This window comes from Leptopilina boulardi, unplaced genomic scaffold, assembly GCF_019393585.1.
Source record: "Leptopilina boulardi isolate dan_hultmark-lab unplaced genomic scaffold, ZJU_Lbou_2.1 LbouV2_273, whole genome shotgun sequence".
NCBI classification, from domain to species: Eukaryota; Metazoa; Arthropoda; class Insecta; order Hymenoptera; family Figitidae; genus Leptopilina; species Leptopilina boulardi.
Window position 1 is genome coordinate 3,460,865 of NW_026137833.1, and position 22,222 is coordinate 3,483,086.

The following is a 22,222-nucleotide window of genomic DNA, read 5'->3' on the forward strand; positions in this document are numbered from 1 at the left end:
ACTTATTTTGGGCTCTTGCTTCCCAACCCTGTTTGTTTACAAATATCATCTGGGAATTAAAGCCTGAGCAGAATAGAAACGCAACCAAAATCATAATCGCAAACGCAACCGAAAGAATGAGTTAGAGAAGGATAGACATATTGTTTTTTCCTTTTCTAACTCATTATTCCGGTTGCGTTTGCGGTTATGATTCCGGTTACGTTTCTATTCTGCTCAGGCCTATACATCATTTTGGGTTGCGTTTTGTAACTAGGCCAAATGCAACGCAAAATGCTGTCATGGGATTGTGGCCTAATTGCCAGATGACATTTGTAGGTAAACAGGGTTGGGAAGCAAGAGCACAAAATATGATCGTTCAAAGCAAGGTTTGGTAGGATTTAAATTTTTTGTTCTCAAGTGTTGTGAATATGAAATATGACCTTAAATCAGCTGTGACGAACATGAAAATTATTCACTTTATCTCCAAAAAATTTTTGTTCATTCAACTATTAACTATAAATAAATTTCACTTCTCTCACATTTAAAATACATAATACACTGTAAAAAAAGGAGTTGAATTTCAACTCCCCAGGGGATGCTATAAAAGTCCCACCCATTGAGGAGTTAAAGCAACGGGAGTTCAACTTTAACTCCTTACACGAGTTGGAGAATATGATCCTCCATTATAAAATAACTCAAAAGAGAGTTGATACTGAACTCCCTAACCTGAACTCCCTTCCACTCTTGGTTAACTCCTTTTTCGAGTTGATTTTTAACTCGAAAAAACTAACTCCCAACTCCTAGTGCCGTTAACTTCCTAAATTTTTTACAGTGTAAATTTGATTTCAAATATTTACAAATTCAGTGCAGTGAAGAAATTGATTAATAAACTTGTCAATAAGAGCATGTCAGTCATGACAGTTATATACTTGAATACGAATTCAGGTAACAGAAAGTGATCACAATTTCCGGATTATTTCTAAAAAAATGATCCCTAATATTTGGATCAATTTGATACCATATATCGAATCAAAACGTTGCATAATTTGATCTTACGATATCAATTTGATACCTTACAGAAAACTGTATTTAATACAATTTCTAAGGGAAGAAACAATTTAACGTAATCATTATTACGGATTAAAAATTAATTAGAAAACATTATATTTTAATAGATTCATTGTCAGAAACATTGATTTTCAAGTGGTTAAATTACATATAGCAATTCAATTTAATAAACGGCGAACAGGTAATAACTTGACGTCGTTAAAACACGTGGGACACATATAGCGAGATGCTTTCGAGAATATACATATACATATTGCCTCGGGGTTAAAAGGTGAATAGACAGCGCACACGCGTGCATATTTGATTAGTGATGAGGATATAATACCCACTTTTCTTTTTTGCTATATTTACTAAATCGATTAAAATTAAAATCATTTGTTTTGCAAATTTCCCAACTTTATTATATATATATATATATATTAGTTCAACTCCTCCGCATTAGAGTGTGAATAAGTACTTTATGCGCGAATCAATTTATTATCGTTCCTTGCTTAAGACCTTGCTTCAGAAAAGGGTCTTATCTGAATCACTAAAGGTGCATTAGCGAGGTGTTTAACATTTAACGAAACATAGGAGGTGGAATCATAAGGTCAAAAAGAGATATAGAGAACCGCGTGAGGCTCTCTCGCGCGAAAGATCGTAAAAAATATAAGGATTTATGAGAGTTTGTAGATCGAGATCGATGACCGATTAAAGTGAATGGTGAACGCAAGGAGATGAATCTCTATCCCTCTCTCTCTCTCTGTATATAGTGATGAACAATATATATATATGACGCATAATAGAATTAATTTAACTTTTGTATCTTTTTATTTCTCATATATATTTATCTGATCTTGGTTTTGCGGTTTCACTAATATGTGGAACAGTGTACGAGTGAAATATAATAATGAGAGAGAGAAGTTGAAAAATAATCTTGAGGAAAACCACCTGGTCTGTGTGTGTGTGTGTGTATGTTCTGATTTGTGACTTTCCCTTTTCTTCTTTGAGATCGGACGTTAGATTCAACAGATCACCATCAGAAACCGCTATGTATATGTGGTTGTAATATGTTGTAATATTTCTTGATGAAGTAGATTTTAGAGATGGTGACATCAGAAATTATTAGCTATTCATCATTTGTAAGATAAATTGTTTGATTCTCCATTTTTGTAAATTGTTTAACAAATTGTTACGTAATTCTAAAAATAGAATTTTTTGGCATATAATCGAATTTAAAAAAAAAATTTTAATTAGTAATTACACATATATACATGAGAAAAGGTATCTGACATGTTTGTTGTCAGAAGATCCGGAAGGTTCCCAGACATTAATGTACGTCGCGTCCGGATGGTATGTATCTTTTGAGTATGGGGGTCGCGTCATCATAACTACAAATTGCATCGTTACACGCAAATTATATACACGATTATAGTTCACCACTGAGCCATGAGAAGGCGCTTGGTGCGTGCGTGTTGTATGAAAATTGAAAGGAAGATATATATATATATATATACAGAAGAAAATGTGCGTCAGAGAAAAAAAGAGACTTCAACTACTACTGTTTATACTTTCAGATTGTGAGCTCAAATTGCTCGCATCATTGAATTTTCATTGCGTTCATATGCAGTCTTCTATTTTGTGTATTATAAGATATGCCAAAGCTCTTTTTTTCTCTTTTGTATATGCCACTTATACTTTCCGGTGTGAAACAAAAAGAAAACCTAATCATCATTGTAGTGAAGAAAAGTAGTTTTGAAACCTTATAATGATGGCTCGTGCCTCGAGCTTTTTTCTTCATTCTTTTTTTTTTCTATGAAAATGCGTGGATTCCGATTTTATGGCGCAAAGCTTCTTTTTGGTAAAAAATGATTTAGAGCAACCTGAAGGATTTAACACTAATAATTATTAAACTTACTGAAACTAATTTAGGACGCAAGGAAACGCTAAAATCACTTTTAGAAATCGATTCTTCTACATATGTATATAAATGAAGTTGACCCCCTTAAGTATTACCATATTCGCACAAGAAAGAATAACATTACTTTTGTGAATCTTGAATAGTATATATACGATTTATATAGAAACTGTTGTCTGGGGCAGTACAATGTTTGGCATATAAATTGTTAATTAACGATTCAGGTGCATTTCTATATTGTATATGAATGTCAGTCCCGTTAGAGGATTTTAAAAATAAAGGGAATATAGAAATTTTTTGTAAATTCATTTACGACAGTATTACCACCCGCACGTGCCAATTAAGGAATACCTTTAAGCAAAGTTTTCAATAGATATCTAATGTATATATATATATATATAGTGGATTATATAGTCTCTCGTGAGAGAAACTCAAGTAGCACACTTTGGCCAGATGCGTTAGTGATTTTTCAATCAGACCGATACTTAATTCAAATGATTTAGTATTAGGTAACTGGAGAAGTGTTAAGATCTCATGAGGAGTAATAGCGGAGTATTTGCAAAGCATGTATATATTCACAAGGTACGAACTAACTACGATCCTTTCTCTTATATATATATTGGCTTTAGCTTTCAGTAGACTCCATAGTCCATATCGTATATATATATATATATATATATATATATATATATATATATATATATAGGTATAAAGTGGATGCTCCTCTGCTAATTTATGAGTCTTTCACGCAAGTCGTCGGAGAGGATATGTGAACGGTGAAAAGCATTGACCTCGCAAATAAACGCTGCTTCATTATTTTCTCGATCGTCGTCTTACTGTCTTATATATATGTTTTCATCCTTGTCAATTCTTTGTAAAACTATTTTTATAGAAACATTTTAAATTTGTACAGTTGAAAAAAAAAAATATATATATATATTTTTAATTTTAAATACAAAAATAAATTTTGTTTCTCCTTTTTTTTGTTGCAGGTTGCAAGAGCTTTTTCAAAAGGAGCGTCAGGAGGAATCTCACCTATTCGTGTCGAGGGAATCGAAATTGCCCCATCGATCAACATCATAGGAATCAATGCCAATTTTGTCGTTTGAAAAAGTGCCTCAAAATGGGCATGCGCAGGGAAGGTATGTTTCGGCACAAAATTGGTAATTTCAATTGCAATTTTTATTAAATTCTGAAATTTAAATTAACATTACGATAAAATTGTGAAATTATTCCTAAAAGTTATAAAAACAAATATCGTAATGGAAATTTTTGTATCAGAAATCATTTTTATTCTCCACAGAATATACGAATCCGAATACGAAATCCATTGATCAGAAAATATTCTAAATCAACAAAAAAAAATTAGAATTAAAAACCATTTTTAGTAAAAGATTGGGAATTTTTTAAATGATGTAGATTTGAATTAACGGAATATATAAAAATAGGCGAAAAAAAAAAACAGAAAACTTTTAATTGTAATCGGGTGCGGAAAGACCGTGCGGTTTCTCACGCCTCCATTGGCTCTTGGCGCTATTCCGGACTTGGTTCTTCACGCTACGATAAGATCTGACCTTGTTTAAGGTGCATGCGCGAGGTGGCTACCACCACGGACAGCTAGCTCTCGACTGCAGTTAAGAATCGTGACCCTTATCGTTTCATCCGTTCCTCGTGGACGCCGCCGCCGACGCGACGGTTCAAGATCGGCTACGAGAACCGATTTTTTTTTTATATATATATATATATAACTCTCCGACACTTTTCTGCTATGAAAAACCGTCAAAAGTCGACCTTGAATTTAATGCTCCAAGACGTTGATCTCCTTGTAAACAAGAAAAATCATCTCCGAAAATAAAATACCAGATAATTCATCATCTAGACGCCTTGAGCTAAAAGAAGAAGAAGAACAAGAAGAGGAAGAAGAAGAAATTGAAACCAAAAGAAAATGATTTTACTAATGATAATTTTGTCAGTAATTAATTTCTATTATAAATTCTGAATTAATCCTTGAAGGGCACATTTCAGAAGAGCATACTTGGGTGTTTTAGTTTTTTTTTATATGAGGGTTAAAATTAAAAAAATTGGAATTTGAGGGATTTTATCGATAAAAAAAAACTTGAAGTAATTTTTTTAAAATCATATAATTAATTTGAAAGAATGATAATTTAGTGAGAGTGTTCTGGTGTTACGAAAAAGTGGAATTTAAATTACGGCATCAAATCTCTTAAGAAATATAGAACGTAATTGAATGGTTTGATGGAGACATGTATATGCAGGAGACATGGAGTGAAAGACACACGTTCGAGAGCTGTACGATTTGTTATCTGCATAATTCATATCTATGCGACTCTATATATATTTGCTGAGTTTTCAATAATATGTACTTCGTTTTTTCGAGAGTGGCGATCGAGATCAATATCTCATCGCCATGAGGATTTATTTCTTCAATCTTTATTAATTAACATCAAATTTTGAAAAGTTATTCTATTTCCATATGATAAAATTATTTTCATTATTGTTTTAGACACGATTTTTTAATTATTAGAAAAATTGTCCTATTTGACAAGATTCCCTGCGGAGATTCCGTAACGAATTACATTGGGAAATAATTATCAGAATCAGCAAGATTTTTCGTTTTCAGAAAGATTTCGGTTGGATTTTCTTTGTAAATATAGAAATTTGATGTAATCGTCAGGGCGAGTTTCCGTTATTGGCAGAAATCGTAAGGAATAATTCCAGAATAGCGAACGGAATTCGGGCGGAAATTATATATAGGAATTTCTGCATCAAAAAATTGAGAAATATTTTCCGCGTACGAAAAGTATTTCGGTAATTTCAATTAGAAACTGAAACGGAAATGCAAATGGAAATTATTATCAGAATTCCAATGTAATCTTTAGGAAACGATTCCCTTTTCTGATAAACTTCCATAATAATATTAGTTTGATTTCTTCCATAAACGAAATTCCGAGGTAATCGCTAGTACAGTATTCCGATTTCGGTGGTTTTAATTTATAAGGAATTAATAATTAATAATAATCCTCAAGGAATTAACAATTACATATAAATTAATAATTACAAATTAATTAATAATTTTACAAGAATTAATAATTCTACAGTAACGAACAATTCTAAAGTAATTAGTAATTCCTTAGTAATTAATAATTCTAAAAAAATTAATAATTCCTTTGTAACAAATAATTCTAAGGGAATTAACAATTCTAAAGGAATTAACAATTACAAAGTAAATAATAATTTTAAAGGAATTAATAATTCTCAAGTAATTAAAATTTTCAAAAGATAACGATTCCTAAGTAATTAATGATACTAAAGGAATTGATAATTTTAAAGGGATTAATAATTCTACAGGAATTAATAATTACAAAAGAATTAACAATTCCAAGGGAATTAATAATTACAAAAGAATTAACAATTCCAAGGGAATTAATAATTTCTAAGTAATTAATAATTCTAAAGAAATGAACAATTACAAAGGAATTAACAATTACACAGAAATTAATAATTCTAATGAAATTAACAATTCTAAAGAATTTAATAATTCCAAAGTAATTGATAATTCTAAAGGAATTGATAATTTTAAAGAAATTAATAATTACAAAAAGTATTAACAATTCCTAAGAAATTAACAATTATAAAGGAATTAACAATTACTCAGGAATTAATAATTCCAATGAAATTAACAATTCTAGAGGAATTAATAATTCCTAAGTAATTAATAATTCTAAAGGAATTGATAATTTTAAAAGGAATTAATAATTCCTAAGTAATTAATAATTCTAAAGGTATTAATAATGCCTAAGTAATTAATAATTCTTAAGTAATTAATAATTCTTAAGTAATTAATAATTCTTAAGTATTTAATAATTCTCAAGGAATTAACAAATTCCATTAATTTTCATCGAAAACTAAAATAAAATTCTGATAATTTCTTACGATGAATTTGTTTCAATCTCACCCGAAATCTCAGGAGCTCCATCCAAAATCTTCAGAGATCTCTTGTAGGTTAATCTTTTCAAAAATAATATTTCGCATAGGTCGGAAATATATAAACATCTAATAATTTTCTTTTCATTGAGTAAAAAATTACACTTGACCCTCTCATGAAATAAAAGTCTATTTCGCTGGGTCATGACATATTTACGCAAAAAAAAAGAAGAAGAGAATTCTTGAACCATGACGTTTTGAAGAAGAAAGTTAAAGATGAGCCTATTAAAGTTAAAGAAATGTCCGTTGCTATATATATATATATATATATATATATATATATATATATATGTTTCCCACAAGAGTTCCCTGAAGAAGAAGATGGTCGCACGTCATTCCTCGCCTGTCACTGCGACATCCGCCCATTACATACATATACGAAGAGTACCTCCTCGCTTTTGATAATAATTTGAGACGTTCGCGGGACACATAAATACCTTCCAAAGGTACATGTAGAAGATCGTCACACACACACATATCAGTATATACCTCGCTCTCAGAAAGAAGAAGAGCTCCACTCTTGAAGATCTATGATGAAGGGGGGAAGTCGAAGATGAGGCGCTTGAGTTGAAAAAAGACGGAAAGAATAAAACAGAGAAAGAGAGAGAAGGTGGTCCGAGGTCAGCGGGGTGCATGACCTTAGCTTGGAGGCCCCTTCCTTCCGTAGGCACACCAAGAGAGAAAGAGAGAGAGAGAGAGTTTGCTAGCAGGCCCTGGGCCCCTCAGGCAGACAGGATACGCTAAAGATTAGCCTGCTGATAATGTCCGCGATGATTACAGAAATCTAGGAAGCCGCTCAATTTAATTAACCCTTAATTGCGAGTCCAAGACGCGTTTAGTGCGGCGACCCCCTCATCCTCCTTCTTCTTTTCATCGCGACCAGGCACTTCTCGCGTCTCCACACGAGTGCGGATGAGAGAATACGTCCCAGACGTAAATTCTCCTCGTAACGATATATACCCACGGGTATCGATCGACTGATAACACGAAGGAAAGATTAAGGGAGAGGGAGATTTGAGTCCAAACAGCCAGTCTTTGATAATGGATCTCAAGGAACGGGAATCAGGTTCCCGCGAAATTTAGCCGAGAGCTGATGCGCGCTAATAATAATCTATATCTTTTTTTTGGGGGAAAATTATAAACGATCTTGAAAATATAAACTTGTAAACAAATTAGAGGAATTTAGGATCCGGGCCATTGGTTTATTTTCCTTCGACAGTTTATGTAATAGAATTTCCATTTGATTATGATTGTTTGATTTATTTGAATCAAATAAATCATTTTTCTGGTTTTAAATTCCTTTCATAGCAGTTAAAATTTTCTATCAATTTGAAAATAATGATTTACTTTTACATTTAATTAAGACACGATCATTAAAATTCAACATGTTTCGTTTCTCATCGCGCGTTGATAAGAACGGAAGCATTACTTCTCATCTTATATATATAGTAATAGAAATAGAGAAAAACCGGTATATCAAAGGGGAAAACTAGTCGAATAGTTTATCTCTAAAATCCAAGATTGAAAATTTGAATATTTATTTAATTATCATGTATCAATATCAAAATAAGAGAGACAGAAAATAAGAGCGACATGAAAGAAACCATAATGGAAATTTGGATTTATTGCCTTAGTTAATTCAATCAGTATGTACATTCAATTCAATTAGTTAGTCCACTGATTAGAGATAATTCGCATTATTAATTAGGTCAATCTTGTTTTCATGGCAAACGATAAATATATATATAATATACATTTATAAACCAATCGAAACCTCGTGTGAACAAAATTCATAGCATTTTCTACATATACACAGTTCCAGTTTTATATATATACTTGGAATATATTTTCTTACATACAAGACTGAAACGCTCCAATTGATTATAATTATATATATATAGTCTCCCTCAAGAGACGCAACGACACTCTAAATTCACATAGGAGAAAATTGTTAATTAATTTATTAATTAAATTACTTTTTTTGCACCATTTTTGCAAAAATTAAAATTATATCCAATTAAGAATGCTAAAAAGGGGGAATTTACGTTTTTTTTACAATTTCTTTTATATCAATTAGTTTTAAATTTAATGGGAAAATTATTTCTTCTTTTTTTTTGTATTTCATTATTTTTACCATTTTTACAATTTAGATGAGTATTTAAATTATGCAATTTAGATAAGTCTCATAATTGTTGTAATTAAGATTGGTTAAAAATTATGCAATTATTTATTTTCTTCTTTTAACACACATATAAAGACATTGAGTATTTATAAATTAGAAAATTGTTAGTAGAAAGTCCAATTTATTGTGATTCATTGAATAGAAATGAGTGTCGGTACAAGGGGAGTGGGGGGAGAGGGGGAAAAAAATGATGAAAACATGAACGTCCGCTCGTTCTGTGAAAAGAAACATTTCCTTGAGTATAATGAACACGCGATCTCACTTGCAATAGAGGACATTCCAGAATAACAGAATAATATTTTTTATTGAAAATGAATTTTAGTCAACTAATCAATTGATTAATAATAATTAATAACGGTTTTTCGTTTATCTGATAGTTTTTTTTTTATTTAATAATCATATATTAAATGGTTTTAATAAGGCCCTTTGGCGAGGCGAGTCAATCTTTTTCAAATAATGCCGAGTCAGTGCTTTTAATTAATTTTCTTTTTTTTTCATAATGAGTGATTTTTTATTTCTTATATACATATACTAGTTGCATATATATATATATATATACACATTTGAACGGGGTGTTAAATACTTTCATTAATGTTATTACTTCACACTGTGACGAACAATGTAAATTGACTATAATCAGAATCGCATCATTCAAGATCGAATTTCAGATTATATATATATGTGCTGCATCGCATATTGATCATCATTAATATATCATTCTATTACTTCCGAGGTGGATTTTATAATTAATCAACCTGCTCTTATTTCATTTAATTGTCATTATCTATCATCTGGTGTATCGTTTCATCGCGTACCAATTATTAAATTTCTCTCAATTTCATGTGTATAAATGCATATACTGCATTAGAATTCGGTTAATGTTTTATTAATGTAGAAATTATTATTATATTTTAGACAAGTAGAAATTCTCAAGTGGACAAATTCCCCAACAACAGTTTTCTAAATATTCCAGTGGACAAATTTATCAAATTTTCATTCAACGTAGTTTCGTAATGTATTTTTATTTTCTGTGAAATTTTCTAAAATTACCGATGTAAACAAAAAAGTATTGTAGAACAGCCTTAAGAAATTTTAGTTGAGTGGAGGGGGGGCATTTGTCCAGTGGAATTTGTCATATAATTCTCGTCAACTACCGCACCCTGCTCTAGTGAAAATTTAGTAACTTTATAGTAACATTTAATTTTAACAAGAGAAAATCACAACACCTTAGACATTATTCAATAATAAAAAATCTATTTTTACTTTCATTCTTATTTATTTTTAATATTTATTTGCAAATATATTTTTGAAATTTATTTAAGTAATATTTTGGCAGCATAATTAAACTGCATTCATTAAATTAAAAAACCAACTTATCCAAACTTTAACTTATCCAACTCGCAGAGAATTAGTTATTAATGATAGTCAATAGTTATTATTATTATTAGTTATTCATGATCTAGTATGAGGAAATTTAGTAAAATTTCCAAAAGTCAATCTTTTACTTCTTGTCTCTATTGAAAGTTTCTTGCCATTCTCACAGAGAATTGAAAAAACTTTAGCAAAACGTAGAAACTTATTCATGATCTAGTATGAGGAAATTTGGTAAAATTTCCAAAAATTAATCTTCTTCTTCTTCTTCTGGTCTCCTATTAATGAAAGTAGAATTTTATTAATTCTTTATGCAAATCTTAATAATGCTTACGTGACGGGATTCTTTTGACTTTTTTGGACTCCATCGGATTTTGTAATCTGAAACATAAAAAAAAAGAAATAAAAGAAAAAATATTTTCTAACCTACAAAGTTTTCTAATCCATGCATTGAGATGCATGAATTTACAAAAATTTTCTTATTATAAAATTGCCATTTATCAACGATTATTATCAATTTTGTCACTTTTTGATTTTAATCTCACTTATTCCTTTACTTTTTGAACTTCGTTGGTATTTATTTAGAAAGATCGCTTTGTTTACTTTTCCTCGACAATACTCGTGTCACACGAAATGTCCCGATGTTGTCAAGTACTGCTGCAGTCATAAAGTAGGTTTGGAAACAAGAGCCCAAAATACGTTCGTCCAAAGCAAGGTTGGGTAGGATTGAAATTTTGTTCAACAGTAATTTTCGGAAAGTTGTCATTATCCCACTCGCTATTTGTCATATTTCTCATTAACTACCGCACCCTGCTCTAGTGAAAATTCAGTAACTTTTAATTTTAACAATAAAATCACTAAATTTTTACCAAAGCAGGGTGCGGTAGTTGACGAGAATTATGCGGCACATACGCATGGGATTATTAATTAAACTAATTTTAACTTTAAATATCTAATAATGGAGTGTACCTCCATATTTCTAAAGGCAAAGAAAAAGAAAAAAAATTATACATTTATCATTCCGCGGGTACCCAGGCGCGTTACTATTGAATATGCATAGCACTTGAACGGCTACAATTGTAATCCTGCGCGGACGGTGTCAGGCTCTCTTGACCCTATACAGTTTTGTCATGGTAATGGGCTACTTTGTATTTTAATGTTCGGAAACAGTGAATACAAATAAATATCGTGTGGTTGGTAAACACTTCGTTTATAAAGTTGCGGAAGTTGCCCTTTTTTTTTTTTTTGAAAAACAAATTTCAAATAATTACCCCTTTATATTCCATCAAATGCAATAAATTCAATTTCAAAATTTAAAATTTTTTAAATTTAACTTCATATTCGTGACATATTTTTGAGGTTAGAAAAAAATACTGACATGTTGAATCAAATCTGGCTTCAGAGAAAATGATGATTTAATACATACAGTCGTTGAAATTAAAACTGTGATAATTTTATTACAAATAAAAGCTCTTTTATATATATATCTTTTGAAGAATAACCGCGCAGTACAAATTTCATTAATAGGATTATTTAACATTTCTTGGTATAATAATTACAGCAATATGACTATATATATATGAAATCCGACAGCTTTTATAAATGTATTCTTTGATGTTGTTTAATAAAGACGTAGTTTCACTATCAGACGATTGATTTACCGTCATTAGTGGCAACAGGATCTTGGAATTTGTAGAACGTCTGTATGGTATAAACTTTTGCGGAAAATAACGGTATTTGAACATAAGGATTGATAACCTGCGTCTCTAGTGAGTAACTTCAAAATTCAAGATGATCCTTCCTCTTTAGACATATTCACGACTATCATTTTTCATTTTAACATTTACTAATTTCATGGATTTCTTTATATATAATATTTATTTTTAAAGTCTTTTGCCACAAATATACGAAATAGGTCTAATAAAACAACTTTATTAAATAAAAAGATAAAGTTAAAATTTTATTTTTCTTTACTTTCCCTTTTTCTCTCGATTCTGTTTTACCGACACGACATAGATGGGAAACTCACGTAAAAAAATATTTCGAACAAATTTTTTTCAGAAATATTCAAGTTTTCTTGTATTTTGAGTTTCTTTCTTATTAGGCTAGCCAGGAATGTGACATTTTTAAGCAAGTTTGTTGAGCGGAGATTCGTAATGAGCCGTATTGCAAATCGTGCTTTTCGAATGGGTTTTTTAATCCTTATCTTTGGAGTGGCATTATACCGACACAATGCAGTATGTAACAACGTCTCATCGTGTCCTCGCACGCGGGGTACGTTTGGGTTGGCATGAAGAAGAAGAAGATGGAGGAAGGGAGGGGTGGTCTGGTACTGCCGTTGGATTACTAATCATTTCCCGGGCCCGTGGAACCCCGCTAATTGATTAAAGTCACGATCCTGACCCTGACGGTAATATCGGCAATCTCTCGACTGAGTAGTTGCCCGCTTTGGTTTCTTATATACGTCTTCTATACAGTATAGGGTATAACCTATCTGCCTCTTTTTTTCCTCCTATACCCTAACCTCTTCTTATATGTGTATATATATATGCTTTTCCTCCTATTGTTGCCAGGGTAATACAATGTCTAATTTCAGTTAATACGAGCGTAATGGTCGTCGTCGTTGTTGTTGTTTCTAAGTGCGCGGATTTAACGAAGATAAGTGAAATCCTTCCAAGTATGGTTTACAACTTTTATTAATCACAAGTCTTGTAAAGAATAAGGATCTTTTAGATTCGTGTGTAACCATGAGGAAATTTCAATCGATTCGATTCTGGACAATTTGATTTGAGATAAAATTCACGCATATAAATAGAATATCCAAGAGTATATAGTTGGTATTTTAGAATAAGGAATCATCGCAAAAATAATCTAGTAGAATATATTTTACTCTCTTTACTTCTTTTATTAGATTTTATCGATATTTAATTATAGTTAACGTCTTTTTGGTGAAATTGTATTTTCCCGCCAAAAAGGATGGACAGTTCTCACTCGCCATATGTCATAATTCTCGGTCAACTACCGTACCCTGTTCAAATAAAAATTTAGTGATTTTATAGGAACTTTTAATTTTCGAAGGTTTCTGTTGTTTCCATTCGTTAAAATCCCTACTCGCCATTTGTCATAATTCTCGTCAACTACCGCACCCTGATCTAGCGAAAACTTAGTGACTTTATTGTTGAAATTAAAAGTAACTATAAAGTTACTAAATTTTCACAAGGGTGCGGTAGTTGATGAGAATTATGACAAATGGCGAGTAGGAACAATGGCAACCTTTCGTTAACTACAATGTCCCTAAAGGAGATTAAGTTACGACCACAGCTCGGCTATTTAATTAGGGTCGTCATGGTAACGTATAAAAGTGAGAGAAATAAAAACATTCTTTATTTCTTTCACTCTTATATGTTACTATGACAACCCTACTTAAGCAGTTGAGCTGTGGCGTTTTATGATTAAAAAAAGTTCATAAACTTCATGATTTATTATTATTATTATTATTATTATTGTCGTTCTTTTTGTTGTAATTTTTGAAAACAGAATTTTATAATGTAGATAAATATGTATTTCAATGTTATATTAATTATTGAACGATGAAAATTGGATGAACGCTCCTATGGAGTATATAAGCCAAATCATTGACCTGAGAAGTTTGTTTGATCATTGAGCACGAGCTCCTGTACAATCAGAATGTGAAAGTTCATCGACAAAGCGGTCAACATGGCATTACGTATAACCCTATAAACTTACACTCCTGAATTCAATATATATTTTATATAGCAAATATTTTGCGCCTAAAGCATATAATGATAAATATTTTCTTCAAACTTTCCTTAATAATAATGTATTTTTGTACATATTTTATTTTTCATAACTTTTCCTCTCTCTCTATTTCTTTCTCATAAATATACGCATTTTACAAGACCCGACATCAATCAACTTTCATGACACAGCAAGTTAAAAAAAAACATTATACTCACAAAAATTATTTATTGGTTATTATCAAAGTTAAATATATTTTATCATTCAGTAAATGACGTTTGAGATGTGGTAACTTCTAAAATAAAATATAAATTATATTGACAAATAAATGTAACAGTAGTTTGAAATATAGTATTAATTAATAATAATAATAATAATAATAATATATCAATAATATAAAATTGGGTCTTAAATATGTTTCCATCAAAAAAAGAGGATGGAATTATGGTTATTCGTTTATAAAGATGCAAGAGAAATATACTTTTGGCGAATTTCAAGTGGCGATCTTGTACGAGGATATACATACATACACACACATATATATATATTTCAATGTCCTTTGATGTTAACTTACTTGAAAGACACTGTGTAGGTACAAACGGTTACCTACGATTATTAAGTCCAGATAACATTCGTGTCCCGTTTCGAGAGGTACCACTACCAAGACTTATATGAGTGCAAATGTTTACATGTGTGCGCACACTTTCGTATATACATATATATAAATAAATGTATATAATGTGTTCGTGGCCGTTTCATCGCGTCTCGAATCTTCCATTCGACCGAGAAAAGACATCCCCAGCAATTTCTCTACGTTCATGACCATAGTACAAGGACATGCGGTGAATATCGTTTGTGTGTCACAATTCCCAACTTTCCTAGACAAAACTCTTATATATACTTTCGCTATAATAGAACACTATGGATAATAGAAAACTGTAAAATAATAATTATATTCTTCTATTTAGATAAAATAATACAATTTAATTTATTATTTTTTCTTCACTTTTTAAAAACTTAATTTATTAATAGCTGATATAAATTCAAAAGATATAAATTAAAATAAGAATTATTATATAATAATATTCTACGAAATTAGTAAATATTCAAATTACACATAATTTCAAATAAGTGACATTTTTTTTATAAATTCTAATGATAAATCCCATTTATAGACGTACATATTTAAATCCATTCACCTTAATATTGCATTTGCTCTCAACAAAATATGCAATTAAGCTTAAACTAACTGGAACTAAAAATGTAATTGTATAATTATACACGCAAGAGTTACTTTAATTGTCTACGTTTAACCAAGTTATGTATATACGGAATACTATTCATGTATATATATAATCTCCGCGGTGTAGATTAATAAGATCAAGATGAAATCGCAGCATTTGTATATATAGCCATTAGTTGACTATAAAGTATTACATGATAATTGTAACTAATTTATTTATTATGTCAATGCTAATTGTCCACATGGTGAACATTAAGCAATCATGCAAATTAACGGAAAACCTGATTGATTGGAGACATAAAATTTCTCCTCTCAATTAGTATTGTGACAAATTAAATTTTATATACTTACGGGTAAATGTCAATTTATAGACTCCAGCGCATTCGAAACTGTAAAATATGACAATAATAGGAATGTTTTTGAAATGACTATATATATTTTCTATATTTTTAAAAATCAGTTTTTAGAAAAAAATACATTTGGAAGAATTATATAAATATAAAATAAATATTTTCTTATTCAGACTGATAACATGATTAAAGGCTAATAATGAATAATTCTGTCAAGTTTTATTATTTCATAAATAATATTTTTAACATTAATAATTTTTACTATTTAATAATTATTTTCGATTTACAACAATAGCAGGAAAAAATTGACTGAAAAGTGAATTTATTATCTATCTTAATTTAATATTTCATTATCAAATTTGATTAAAAATTATACATAAAAATTTCCATTCGACAAAATACCAAAGAAAAAAGATAAAACACAAGAGAAAATCACAACACTTTAGACATTATTCAATAATAAAAAATCTATTTTTACTTTCATTCTTTTATTTTTAATATTTATTTGCATATATATTTTTGAAATTTATTTACGTAATATTTTGGCAGCACAATTAAACTGCATTCATTAAATTAAAAAACCAACTTATCCAAACTTTAACTTATCCAACACGCAGAGAATTAATTATTAATGATAGTCAATAGTTATTATTATTATTAGTTATTCATGATCTAGTATGAGGAAATTTAGTAAAATTTCCAAAATTCAATCTTTTACTTCTTGCCTCTGTTGAAAGTTTCTTGCCATTCTCACAGAGAATTGAAAAAACTTTAGCAAAACGTAGAAACTTATTCATGATCTAGTATGAGGAAATTTGGTAAAATTTCCAAAAATTAATCTTCTTCTTCTTCTTCTGGTCTCCTATTAATGAAAGTAGAACTTTATTAATTCTTTATGCAAATCTTAATAATGCTTACGTGACGGGATTCTTTTGACTTTTTTGGACTCCATCGGATTTTGTAATCTGAAACATAAGAAGAAAGAAAGAAAAGAAAAAATATTTTCTAACCTACAAAGTTTTCTAATCAATGCATTGAGTTGCATGAATTAATAAAAAATTTTGAATTATAAATTACTACTTAGTGGCGATTATTATCAATTTTATCACTTCTTGATTTTAATCACGCACTTATTCCTTCACTTTTTGAACTTTGACGGTATTTATTTAGAACGATTGCTTTGTTTACTTTTCGTCGAAAATACTCATGTCACACGAAATGTTTCGATGTTGTCAAGTACTGCTGGAGTCATAAACCGACCATTAAAATTTAGAAAATAGTTCCATCGTTCGTTTCATTCCCATGAAATGTCATTAGTAAACAAACAGGTTTGGGTAGCAAGAGCCCAAAATATATTCGTTCAAAGCAAGGTTGGGTAGGATTGAAATTTTGTCCAACAGTTACAGTACCCTGCTTTGGTGAAAATTTACTGACTTTATAATAATTTTTAATTTTAAGAATAAAGTCACTAAATTATCACCAGAGCAGTGTACCATTGTTGACGAGAATTATATGCGATTAAATATACAGTCGGGACAAATATGACTTATCGCTTCTTCCATTTCCTAAAAAAAGAAGGAATTGACGGAAGTCACTTTCTCACGTCAAAATTAATTCTAGCAGTATTCGAAGACACTTTCTCTAGGTTATACTATCAAAATTTATTTCATGTAAATCCTAATTAGCGAAATATAACGATTCCAACTTTATCACTAATTCTAATCATCCAGATGAATCAGTAAATTTTATCCGTTAACCAGAGGACTGATTCACAAAGAGTAAAGTGATTAAAATTAGTAGTAAACACAGTTTATGCTATTAGCAAAAATAGTCCATCATCACTAAAAGAATATTATTTACAACTATTTACTATTTGCATAAATGAGATATATATATACACGCATTGATTCCTATATATACCTAATATATAAGTGAAGGAACAAAATTGGTGTCTGTTAAGTGAATAAGTGGATTTGTGGCAAATGCCAGGTGCATTCTATTCGGAGAAGTGCCTATTACTTGCATTGCTCATGCAGTAATTACACGGCATGTTCTCGAATCCACTATTCTACTATACATTACTATATATCTCATGTTAGAGAATTGTGGAGTTAGAGACTGCGGCGATATTCAATGCGATCCCGCCCCCGGGCTTACATGGAGTCAGTGACAATTAGGGCCTTTCGAATTCTATAACATAAGGAATGAATGTATATGACTTCATCGAGCGCGCGCGGGAAACAACACTATAAACAACTTGCTTCACTATGAGAGATCTCCTTATATACTACGATCACGACTGTCGCGCAAAGAGAAAGCCAAGTGAAAGACAATATCTGCTATATAACATTTCAGTGAATCTCATGTTTTACATTATACAAGTCAAATTTGCAACGGATATATACCGTTATTGGGACAATAATTTATGAGGCTTGCAGCTCTTAAATAACGGAATTTAATAAATTTGATAATCTATTTAATTTTTAATCTTTTGTATTTTATTTTTATAATACAAGGGTTTGTTCTGTTTATATATAAATAATTTATTTTCAAAGGTAAAAGTTGACGAAGGTTTTATGATATAGATGAAGGGTTAGGTTGCATCAAACGTTTCTGATTAGCTGATAATATTATCGGAAATTTTCATCTATTTTTCCCCTGTAAGTTAATTTTTTATCTTCTTATCGCCAAAGTCTGTTTTTTTTTGGCAAAAGGAACACAAAAAATTTTCCTCTTAATTTTGACAGGTTATCATCGTAAGATAAAAAGTATTTAAATGTTGAAAAATATACGTATATATAAAGAGAACAAATCGTGACCCGATCAGATCAAAATGTCTGGAATCCCAAGGACTTAAGCGTCCGATACAGAAACTGAATTACAGATCAGCGAGATTAGCACGTGGTATAAGGCTCAAGTTTCAAAGGATAACGCAGAGCAAAAGTTGGTAACATGATCAAAAAGCTGCCACTGATGAAAGGATACTGATACCCCAACCGGAACTTGGTATATATACAAGAAACTTAAAAAAAAACTGAAATTACCATTTCGTCAAATAAAATGACTCGAAAATAGTACAAATGCTAAAAAAAAATTTTATTTTAAAAAGCTTAGTCTTAAATTGCAGATCTATGTTTATTAGTCTATGATTGTGAAAACAAAAAATAATTTTACATTCTTTGGTTATACTTGCCATTGTCCCCACTCGCCAATTGTCATAATTTTCGTCAACTACCGCAACCTGCTCTAGTGAAAATTTAGTAACTTTATAGTAACTTTTAATTTTTACAATAGTCACTAAATTTTTACAAAAGCAGGGTGCGGTAGTTGACGAGAATTATGACAAAAATTAATAAATATTGTCCTTTTAATTTCTGTCAGTTTTTACTTTTGAGGTTATGTTTCGTATGGAACCTCTTGACTTAATCGCTTCTTTGCGTTGCTTATCTATATTACTTTTTTATGAAAAGAAAAAATATAAAATACATGCTATGCTTTAGATATAAAGAAATTAGTACAAAAACCAAAATACATATAAATGTATTATTGTATATATATACATATGTGAGATACATGGAAATAAAATAATTACTACCTCTATGAACGCATGTTAAACTTGTAAACGCGTTCTCACATGAATCGTATATATATATAAAGTCGACTACTATCAAGTAAGATCTAACGAAACACCGTTTGGCACACAGAAGTGCCTATTTAACCTGCTTAACCCTCCTTCTCACCTCAAAGAAATAAACCTACACATATACAAATACTTTGTGTTGTGCCGACTGATTTTTTTGCTCTCTATAATATACCATGCCGCACGTCCTTTTTTACGGTTAATTAATTTAGTCATTCGAGAAACTTCACGGAATCATTAAGTTGTACACTATATATATATACATATACAGACACAAATTTAGAGCTCCAGAAGTTTTGCATGCTCGACAATTTCAAATTAGAATGGTCGTATGTTAACTCAGTCTTAATTGTAATTCACAATAGGGGAAGTCTTGTTATATATATACACGAAACCGCTCCAGTATATCGTCGAGTCTATCTGGAAACCACAAAGTTTCCTGATTTTATTAGTCATGCTTTCACCAACACAAGGATTTAAATGTTTCCATGAAATCAAATATATACAAGGATATAATTCTTCATCTCGATCAAATTGATAGGTTTTTTTATCAAACAGCAGCGCATGCAATAAAAGGATAACAATTTCAATGAATTGTATGTTATTTATTACAAAAACCAAAATACAATAAAAAAAATAACGTTATTTTGACTGAAAATCACTCATAATTAAAGAAAATAAACGACGTGTTGGTCAACATTTTAAGACGTTGTCCGCCATCTTGAAACGCAAACGCACCTATTTGTTTTCTACTAATGCACCGGATATGATATCCCTAGGATAACCTAGGGATAATACCTCAATGCGTTTTTAGTGAGTTTTCAAAGAGTCTGGATATAGGGATTATACTTTAAATTCAGAGCTTAAAAAATAAAATCAAACTTCCGCAATCTCTGATGCAAAAAAAAAAATTTCCGAATGAGATTGTCATGGATGTGTTTTCTCAGACCTTGTATGTGCGTGTAAAAAAAAGAAGGACTCGATAGAATGACTCGTGTGATGGCGTTGCACGCAGATCTCTTTGACAAGGGAAGAGAGACGAAGATTAAAGAGAGAAATTTAGAATGAAGCATCAAGTCAGACAATGAGTGAAAAGAGGAGAGGAGAAAAGTTGAGCAAAAAGGAAGGACGAGGGACAGAGAGAGAGAGAGAGAGAGAGAGAGAGAGAGAGAGAGAGAGAAAGATACTGAAAGGAAAAGAGGGAGAGGAAAGGAGAAAGAAGCGAGAGGTCGGAGGAGGTTACAAGGTTACACGCGTCCAGAACAGGGCCCGCGTTGGGCCCGCCTAAAGATTCCCACGGTGTCCGCTCGCGGCGAGGTCCTGCTCGCATGCTACGCCACGCTATGCGAACAACATTAAAGTTGAGGAAGGCTGAGATAGAAGAAGAAGAAGAAGAAGAAGGAGGAGGAGGAGGTGGAAGAGGATTGCGCCGGTAAAGGAGATGGAGGTGGGACCACGCAACAATCATATACGCGCAGGGTTATTAATATCTACTTTCCTTCTTCACCACCAAGGCGATTCATCCCTGGTTACCAATCTGTCCGACTGCGTTTTACTATAGTCGCGATTCACTTGGTAGTTAAATCCTTCACTTTGGAATACTTCGCGAGTATATAAACTCGTGAGTACTCATCATCTCCACGTGCGCGAGTGCGTGGAGATATCATACACACGAGAGAGAATCTTGCATAGAACGTGGGAGTCTGCTTTCAAATTATGCATTCCTTCGTTTCCGTTTATTTCCCCATTCTGATTTTATTTTGTATTTATTCCTTTCTATATAGAAACTGCGGAAAGCCTCAAATTTTGTAAATATATAGAAGGATTAACGTATATATCTTTATTTCGATCTAGTTACAAAAATTGACCTGTGTGATTTCACCTTAAAGCCAATCGCACAAGATAGAAAAGGACAGTACAATATTTCTGTCCCTTTCTATGTATCAGGATTGGCCCTTGGTTAAATTACCGACACATGCGATTTTTGCAGAGATGTTACTACCCAACCCTGTTCATGTAACTTCATCTGTACAGTAAAATTTTAGGCTGTGTTCACATTTTTTTGATGAATGTAAAAAAAAATGGTGCCGAGAAAAACGAATCGTATTCGCATCGGCTTTTTATCTTTCGTGATAGCGTCAAATCAAGAAACACGTAATAGCGTCCGTTCTCCGGGAGCTCGTCTTCGTTCAGTGGAGTCGGTAACCTTCTTTCCGGCGAAATTATCATAATGGCTTTGAAACAGAAGCATAGCCCCAAGCGGCCCCTCTCTCTCTCTTTCTCTGATGGTGAAAACAGCTACAAAGCATCCTCCACTATCTTTCACGAGTTGCAAATCTGAAGCTGAAATCCCAGCGAGAACTCGAGTCTTCCCTAGCGATATATATATATATATATATATATATGTGAGTGTGTATCGTCTATGTTTTATACACTTTCACACAAAATCCAAAGAGTGTATATGAGTATTATGCACATAGGCATCCTCGCACGGTAATTACATGACGTATTAATACCAGTTATTCTCCGTCGGCTGATTCTCCCTCCCCCCCCCTCTCTCTATCTCTCTCTGTTTCTATCCTTGTCGACCGTCTCGATTCGCAGGTGCATTCAGGTTCTCTAACGCCTTCGCGTTGGGATCTTGGCTGCCTTTATTGCCAAACGACCCTTTAGCAAATTTATTTTAATGTCAAGTACCCATTTCGATTCCGGAAACGAGATTTTATGC

At 31.4% G+C, this 22,222-nt stretch overlaps 1 protein-coding gene across 2 annotated transcripts in view; it reads left to right on the forward strand.

Moving 5' to 3' along the window:
• Positions 1-22,222, forward strand: part of LOC127281591 (COUP transcription factor 2) — a 120,050-nt gene that overhangs the window by 25,369 nt on the left and 72,459 nt on the right. Inside the window, exon 2 of one of the 2 annotated variants that reach the window (XM_051305362.1) lies at positions 3,937-4,107. In XM_051305362.1, the coding sequence (XP_051161319.1) occupies positions 3,937-4,107 (171 nt within the window). The remainder of the gene's footprint in view (positions 1-3,936; positions 4,108-22,222) is intronic. The other variant, XM_051305363.1, reaches the window with a different exon arrangement.